The sequence below is a fragment of the Egretta garzetta genome, unplaced genomic scaffold (assembly GCF_000687185.1).
Source record: "Egretta garzetta isolate BGI_Z169 unplaced genomic scaffold, ASM68718v1 scaffold287, whole genome shotgun sequence".
NCBI lineage: Eukaryota > Metazoa > Chordata > Aves > Pelecaniformes > Ardeidae > Egretta > Egretta garzetta.
Genome location: NW_009260435.1, coordinates 6501726 through 6510392, shown reverse-complemented (window position 1 = coordinate 6510392; position 8667 = coordinate 6501726). Strand labels below are relative to the sequence as shown.

General features: G+C 37.6%; 1 protein-coding gene across 1 annotated transcript in view; it reads left to right on the top strand.

Moving 5' to 3' along the window:
- The window catches only part of MPHOSPH10 (M-phase phosphoprotein 10), a 10465-nt gene that overhangs the window by 534 nt on the left and 1264 nt on the right, over positions 1–8667 (top strand). The window contains exons 2-12 of the mRNA XM_035899532.1: positions 283–307; positions 1044–1692; positions 2565–2713; positions 3119–3293; positions 3505–3646; positions 4058–4125; positions 4867–5004; positions 5231–5341; positions 5578–5685; positions 6246–6476; positions 7841–7986. Coding sequence (XP_035755425.1) covers positions 283–307; positions 1044–1692; positions 2565–2713; positions 3119–3293; positions 3505–3646; positions 4058–4125; positions 4867–5004; positions 5231–5341; positions 5578–5685; positions 6246–6476; positions 7841–7986 — 1942 coding nt within the window. The remainder of the gene's footprint in view (positions 1–282; positions 308–1043; positions 1693–2564; positions 2714–3118; positions 3294–3504; positions 3647–4057; positions 4126–4866; positions 5005–5230; positions 5342–5577; positions 5686–6245; positions 6477–7840; positions 7987–8667) is intronic.

Genomic DNA, 8667 nt, shown 5'->3' with positions numbered 1-8667 from the left:
TCTTCCAAGGGGAGGAAGCAGCAGCCATCAGTAGATGACTCTGCAATACCCTGCTTGCCGTTCTGTGCGAACGCGAGTGGGCCCACCTAAAGAAGCGGGTGTGACATGAATAACCGAGGCGGTTCTGTGACAAAAGCGCGGGCTGGGAAGCAGAAATGCTTTTGGCTCGGGAGGCAGGCCGGGGCGGGCGACTGTGAAGCCCCGCGGCGCGGAGCTCCTGGAAGCGGAACTTCGGTGCCGGCCGCGGGAGTCGTCCGGACCGCTCAGCTGCTCCCTGAGAAGGGCCGGACCGTGCGTGTGCGCGTAGGTTTGTGCGGGCCCCGGTGCTCTGGGAGGGAGGCCTCGTGGTAGCTGGCCGGCCGCCCCCCTCGGCTACCCCCGGTGCGCGGAGCTCTGCTGAAGCGCGCCTTTAACAGCCTCGGGACCTAGATGCTGCAGCATCCTAGTCCGTCCTTCAGCGTCCGGGAATTAGGAAACGGAGGTTTCTGTTTCGGCCAGCTGTGTTGAAGCGTTGGTAGCTCTAGGAAAAAAAACTGGAAGAGACTTCCCAAATACAAAAGCTGAGGATTAAGGCAGTGGAGGAAGACAATTACCTTTCTAAAACCAAAGCTCTGTTTCTTGGATGTTTGAGGTGTTTAGTGCTATCCTATTTATTTCCCCAAAACCTCTCGAGTGCTTAAACATGATATAGTAAGATGCAACTATAGAAGGGTAGAAGTTTCTGTCTAGCTGCTACTTTATACACAAAGTGTAATAAAGCTGAAAGGCTTAATAATTATAATGGTTTTATTTCTAGGAATGTTTAGTAGCAGTACTCCAAGAGATGTGTAGAAAGTTAAGCAACAGCAGTAATTGTTGAAAGGTGCTATTCTGTAGCACCAAAATACCTAAGTAGATATAAAAAGAGATGCAGTGTGAGCATGTGATTAACTTCATGAAAGATGTAAAGTGAATGAAAGCTTTCACAGTAAATTCTGCAATATGGAAAATAAAAAATTAACTGATGTGCTTTTTAAAGCTTTTAATTTTTTTTCTACTCGTAGTGTGCAAGATGAACTGGCTGCTGACTTTAGAGCATTGACAAAGACTCTCTATGATTTGAATAAAGCTCTGGGAAGCAATATAGTTCGTGGGGGTCCTCTAAAAGAGCTGGTGATAGAAAATTTTGATGAAGAACAGATTTGGCAACAGCTAGAGCTCCAGAACAATGCAGTTCTCGATTTCTTCAAGAAATCCATTGCAGCGGATGCCAAGGATGAAGATCTTTGCCTTCTCTCAGACCAGGAAGAGGGTGGCTCTGATGCAGAGACCAGTAGCGACAAGGAATTGGAAGACAACACAATAGAAGCAGAAACTGAACAGAAGAATGTTTGTACGAAAGATAAAACTAAAGCTAAAGAAAAGCAAAGTAAACTCAGAGAAAGCATAATGCAGAATAACAGTGATGAGGATTCTGATACTGACTTTGATATTGAAGCACTGGAGCAACAAACTAAAACAGCCAAGGAAACCACGTTGAAAAAAATGGGAAGAAAATCTACAGTGGATGACAAGTTTTTCAAATTGGCTGAGATGGAAGCTTTTTTAGAACACGTGGAGAAGGAGAACAAGGAAGAGGAGGAAGATATTAATTATTTTGAAGACATCATCTCAGATGATGAGGAGGAAGAGTTTGAAGAAGCTAAAGTCAAAGTAAGCATACCAGAAAATTAATCTTCTGGTCTTGCTTTTCCTTTAAATCAAGCTTGAATATCCATTAGGGTGACTATAAATTGTTGAACTCTTGAGTAGAAACTACCAAGTTAAATTTGATTAGATGACTAATAATTACTTCTGAAGCTTTACTTCAGTAATATATTTTACATGAATATCTGCTAACAAAACATCCTAGTGTAGAAGAATGTAGTATTCCGGTTGTGCTATTCCAGTCTTTCTTTAGATGGGTCTTGGGTTTTTGCACAAATAAAGGAGGAGATAGTATGTCATAAGAAATAAGTGACCTTGCTGAATTGCAGAATAGGTGATCCAGCTAATGAAAAAGATGTGTCATTCGGCATTGACATCTGGCAATTGGAGATCATTGAGGTGATGCAGAGCAAAGGGCTTTAGGCAACTTCTTTTTTTCAGGGACATGGCTTTGTAACTCTTGATTTAACTGAAGTTGCCGAGTACTTGTTTAAAAAATACTTTTTTTTTATTATTTAACATTACCAGAGATTCTCACTAGCAAGTAAGAATTATGCCTAGGATGTAAAGGAATGTGTATACGTCCCAACAAGTAATCGGCAAAATCTACTGCTCTTTGACTTCTGTATATGGTGAAATTGGAAATGAATTTAAGTGGTAGAATATTTTAAATACTTGTTGAAGAGAGTAGTTTTACTAAGATGCCCTACCACAAGTTAATGCTTCAGTATACTGAGTTACTGAGTGCTATTCCCCAGGTGCTAAAGCCATAAAAAGGCAGGATACTCTTAGACTTCTGTCAGTCTAACAGTTTTGTTTTGGTTTGGTTTTTGTTTTGTTTTGTTTGGTGTTTTTTTCTCCCCTTTTCCCCTTCTTAGCCAATTAAAAGTTCCAGAGACTTGACATACAAAGATTTCTTTGATCCAGTTGATGACGATGATGATTCAGTTGCTAATAATGTTGAAGATGATCAGGAAGAGGAAGCAGACAGTGCTATTGAAGAGGAGAATGAAGAAAGCATGTCTGAGTAAGTATATACATTATTTGCAGTTAAAATGTCCTTGAAATTTTACACTGAAGTGAAGTAGAAAATAAAGTATGAATTCCAGGCTCACTTTGTTTGCCATTGTCTGTTCTGTTGTATGTTCATGGTTTGCATTGTGACCTTATTTAAAAAGTAGTTTATTTACTTATCTTCTGAGTATTGTCTCTTCGTATTTATTTAAATAAATCGACTTCAGTTTTTTAAAGTTATTTTTAATATATAGAAGTTTCCCTAGTGTCCCCTGCCTTTAGGTTTCAATGAAAGCCTACTGTATTTCTTAACTGTGGGTTAGTTGTGACAGATAAAGATCTAATTGCTGAAATACTTAATGTAAAAAATTATAGAGGCTTTTGAACCTTTATTTTATATTAAATTTTAATGTTACAGGGCCGAGGATATGGATGAAATAATGATGCAGAATATGAGAAGTAAAGAAGCCTCTAAAAAAGTTACTTTTAGTTTGCCAGATGACAGCGAAACAGAAGATGTTACTGATATGCAATTAGAGAAGGGCATTGACCCCAGTGAAATAAAGTCTTCTTTTGAGAAGAGACAGGAAAAGGTGATTTTTTTTTTATTTTGCTAATACATCAAAACAGTGGCCAATATATATTTTTTTTTAAAATGAGTGTGTAATTTGTTCAGAGTCCAGCAAATATTAAGAGGCTATTTACAAATTAAGAATTAAAGAAAAAAAAGGTGGCTTATCTTCTAGCCTTGAGTTTACTTGTGAGCTCCACGTTTTAAACTTCTTAGGAAATTGTGTTTTTCAGATGAGTAAAAAAATAAAAAGTTTAGAAGAACAGTTGCTAGAGAAGAAACCTTGGCAGCTTAAAGGAGAAGTGACTGGACAAAAAAGACCTGAAAACAGCCTTTTGGAGGAAACAGTACTTTTTGACCATGCGGTCCGAATGGGTAAGTAGTGAGAGAGGGCTTTCCTGAAAGTGTGTTGCATACCGTGTTGCTTTTTCTTCCTTTTGACCTTGCTGAAAACAACCGTGACTTAAGAGCAGGGCAACAAAACACTAAGTTAAAGTTCTTAGTGTGTTTTTGAGGTTGTGCATTTTCATGGTGGAAACCACAGGAAGCTATAATTTTTTTTGTTCATTTTTAGCTTAACTGAAAGTTCATTAATTTGGTGGCAGATTTAGTAATATGATTACTCTCTTCGAGATAGAGGAAAACATTATTTGCTTATCTCACCTTCAATTACTACATTTTTGTTATGCCTTTACTTTCTTTTTCTGTTGTTTATTCTTCAGAGAACAAAAGGTATTTCTTGCTGGAGAACCATTAATCTTAATATTCTTCTCTTTCTCCTCTCAGCACCTGTGATTACGGAAGAAACTACTTTTCAGCTTGAAGATATCATTAAACAGAGAATACTGGATGAGGTTAATATTATCTTGCTTGTTCCTCCCTATTTTGTTCATAGGCTTGAGTCACAGGGCACATTCCAAGGATGAGTTTGAAGCTCTTAAAATGTTAGGTGTAGAGTTGTTGTAATCAATTTCTGCAACTGGTTGTTTTGTTCTTTTGCCTTGACGAATGTGTCTTTAGATTTCTAAGGAGCTGTATTTTTACATGCCTGTTACATGCTAGGTTTTGGTGTGCTTCAGAAAAATGAGTGTTTGCAGATAAAATTGTAAAGAGTTTATTGGAATATGGTGTCAGTCTGTAAATTTTGTCTATGACTGTAAATTTTGTCTATGAACTGTAGTGCTCTGAGCATTCTGAATACTAGCCAAGACTCAATTGTCTACTACTTTTTTCTTAAAAGCTCCCAATAGAAGATATATATCCCACAGCTTGTTGAGGCTTATTGTTAGTTGAATAAAAAAAAAATTGGTACGTGTCGGGGAAGAGTATTTAATTACTTAAGAAAATTACACATTTATTATTTGTTACACAATTTTTGCCCTGATCCACTAAAAATAAGTACACAAGCTAGACCTGTAAGTGTTTTATTACTTTTTTTTTCAAATGGGAGTGTGAGACTTAGTAAGTTCCTGGGAAGCCATAAGCATAAATTAGTTAATGTGTCAGATAAGCAACATGGAAAGTGTTCTAAATAAGCTGTAGCACCTGATATTTGGCTGTAGTTGCATTTGGTCATTAATTTATGACTTTCTCAGGCATGGGATGATGTAGTACCAAAAGAAAAAACAAAAGAGGAGGCTTTTGAATACAAAAAACGTATCACTTTGGATCATGAAAAGAGTAAACTGAGTCTTGCTGAGATCTACGAGCAAGAATACATGAAACTTCACCAGGTAGCGTAAGCAATGTCTTTCCTTTCAGTTTGAAGTTCACATCACAATCTTATATGTTCATTTGTACAAAGCTAACTCTGCTTTCAGCTTTGTGGAAGTACTTCAGTCTTTCTCTGAGTGTTCAGCAGTGAAATGGCTCTGAATTGTATGTTGTGTTGTTATCAGTCTTGCTAAAGTAAAATAGCTTTATGAATGGCATTGCAGTAACATTGCGTTATTAATGCAGCAAAAGACTGAAGAGGAAGAAAATCCTGAACACAAAGAAATTCAGAAAATGATGGATTCACTCTTTCTGAAGCTGGATGCGCTTTGTAACTTCCATTTCACACCCAAACCAGTAAGTACATAAGTTTCATGAAGTTGGAGGTTTTTTCCCCTTCTTTTAAACTGGATACTTTACTTTCCATTTCCCAAATACATTTTAAAGTAAACATTGTTATTGAGCTTGTTCTTATTTCATATTAAATGCACTATAATTGCCTCTAAGTAAAACCATATATGTCGTATCTTCAGTTAGCTGTAAGCTGCTGTGAGATGGTGTGCTCAGTCCTGAGTATGTTTCCTTATTTCTAGCCTGTGCCAGAAGTTAAAATAGTTTCGAACCTCCCAGCTATAAGTATGGAAGAAGTAGCACCTGTTGCTGTTAGTGATGCTGCTCTCTTAGCACCAGAGGAGATCAAGGTAAATATAAATAAAAATGTAAGGATCTGGAGAGGATCTGTACTGTTGATAGAAGGGTGTACTGGCTGCCAGATCAATGGGAGAATTCTGCACTCTCCCACCCTGGGTTCCTCACCTTGTGGACGTCCTTGCATAGCATTTTTGTATTGGTGGTTGTTGGTTTTTTGGGGATGGTGGTTGTTTTTTGGTGTGGGGTTTTTTTTTTTAGTAACTGGAAGGAGGGGAGAGAGTTAATTTTATTTGGCTACACTAGGCCATAATATTATGCTTTGGTTTTGTTCTTGACTATTATGTGATGGTAATAATTTTCCCAACATATAGATGGGTATTTGGAAGGGGAAAGCTAAATGACAGTAGGAAAGAGTAATTTGCGTGTCTTCAATCAATTGTACAAATTTAATTTCCCAACTTTTTCCAGTTTTTGGCCTTTACCTTAATGCAGCATCACCCTGAGCTGTCTAAACACTTGAAATACTGGAAACCCGAAGACAGATTTGAGTACTGTGAAGTGAATCTCTTCTTTTGCACATTTATGGATCTAGAGGTCTTGTTCTCTTTAGGAAAAGAACAAAGCTGGTGATGTAAAAACAGATGCAGAAAAGACTGCTACAGACAAGAAACGAGAACGAAGAAAGAAGAAGCTTTGTAAACGTATGAAGCTAAGAGAAAGGGAGAAACGTCAAAAGCTTCTTGAAAAGATGAAACCGGAACAAGGCACAAAACTTAGCAAAAAAGCTGCTGCAGCAAAATTAAAAAGGCTTACAAAAGAAGGCAAAGCATCTCTGCTCAAGGTAAGGCTCTTCCCAGCTAAAGAATATTAAAATCCCAAGGACAGGTAATACTTAGCTAGAGAGAGAAAAGGGAACTTCGTGCTAAAGAATTCTAAAGTATAGGGTTTGTGATAAAGAATTCTAAAGTATAGGGTTTGTTTCCCTCCCATCCCTTTTGCACAGCTACATCCCTTCATCTTTCTCCATCCCCTCAAAAATTCTTGTATGCAAGTAGTATATCTGCTTGCCACCCAAACCTTAGTTATGTCTGAGCAAACAGAAAAGGTAAAACGTGGCTTCTGGAAAGAAAGAGGTAGGAAGAAGACGTGGGAAGGGGAGGTGCACGCTCCTTCCACTTGCCCTGGCCCTTGCTTTCCCCTGTATTCTTTTGAACTACAGTTTTGGAAGGACTGTTCTCATCCATACTTGTAACTATCTTATGCAAAGTAGAGTTGAATGCCTTTTTAGTCCTGATTTGGCTGATTATCCTGACAGCATGATGTCTGTATAGAGGCCTGAAAAAACCACAGCTCCGATTGCACTTTGCAGTGACCCTCCTCGTTTATAATGCATATTTATGTGAACGTTACTGCTTTAATTACGAATAAATCATACCTAAATAGTTGTTGGAAGCTTCAAAAGCTTACTCAGAGTATGAAGGATATTTGAATTTGTAAGCAGCTTAATCTTTAGAAATGGAAAAATACGGAAAAAAAAGTATGATACAATTACTTTATATCAAAGTATATTCACAAAGCAGAAGTGATTGTTTGCATTAGGTACTACTTTTTATTAATTTTGAGTTCATAAGGTAGTCTTCCTGCAAATACCAAGACTTCTGCTCTTATTTCCTGCATTTCAACCCTTCTCTTGACTAAATGGGCCTATGTGCTTGTATAATTGAGGATGAGGTTTCTGTTTACTTCTTTCCAAGCTCTCTGTAAACTCATCAGATTGATTTTGTTTTGCGTGCTATAAAACAGTAAACTTGTGTACCACCTGTGATGCCTTATAAATTAAATTTTAAAAATCCCTGAAATTGTGAGGTATTAGAAACTAATAGGAAAAATAACTTGGTTACTTCTAAAATGTTTGTGCTTCCCTTTTCAAAAGGAGAGCAGAACACAAGCTATAGATACATAGTTGTAGCTCATTACGTGTAAGGATCTCTTCTTGATGCCTGTTCTACCTATCATGCTAATTGCTAATTGGAAAGGGAACGAACTCTTTATTTCTTTAGATATCAGGAGAGGTGTAAGAATGCAGTGGGAAAAAATGCTTTGAGAATCAATTATTAGGGTTTTTTTAAAGTCAAATACCATTAAGCACAAGTAACTAGTAAGTAGTATAACAAATACTATAACAAATATTTTGTCCACTGACAGGATGAAGGTAAAGACAAGGTCTTGAAATCATCCCAGGCCTTCTTCTCTCAACTACAAGATCAAGTAAAAATGCAAATCAAAGATGCAAACAAATTAAAGAAGAAAGAGAAGAAGCAGAAAGCCCTCTCTGTTCATAAACTGAAACTGTAATTTACCTTTTTATATATGCTGCATCTTGTATATATTAAAATGTTTCTACGTGAATGCTGATTTGAGTAGGCTTTATTCTGTGTCCATCTTTAACATGTTCTGTGAACTTCTAAGGTGAGGTAAAGACACCTTCCTTTAGGTTTTACTTTCATTTGCTAGCATAGAACTCTTGGTTTTGTCTTTTTATTCTAAAATGAAAGCTTTGTGCCAGGGGCGGGTACATGACCACACAGAATACTTGATATTTGTGGTTGGACTATACAGTCTCATTAATCTGCAGCCCATAGCTGCTGTTGTAATAGCTCTGCATTTGTTGAAGAACTTAAGATGTATCCTGGCAGTATAAATTGGAAATTATCTTTTGAACTCGTGATTGTTAAACAGGGAGGACACAGAAGCTTTTTAAGCCTGCAGTAACTCAGGGTAAGCAAACGTGATCTTTTAAGTTAAGGTGAAAATATTTAAGTATTTGGTCTTGGCTGAACAAAAAGAGAATTCTAGCTGGTGCCCCTCTGGTTCCCCTCTCTAAAGGAAGATGGCAACTGTTTTTCACCATTTGCTGTTAAAGGAAGTTTTAAATTTAAATAGGGCGGGATGTTTTAAACAAATAGTTCTGCCTTCGTACGGTTTTATTGGAGCGCGGTGCCCGAGCTCCGCAATCGGCTCCCCAGGCCTGC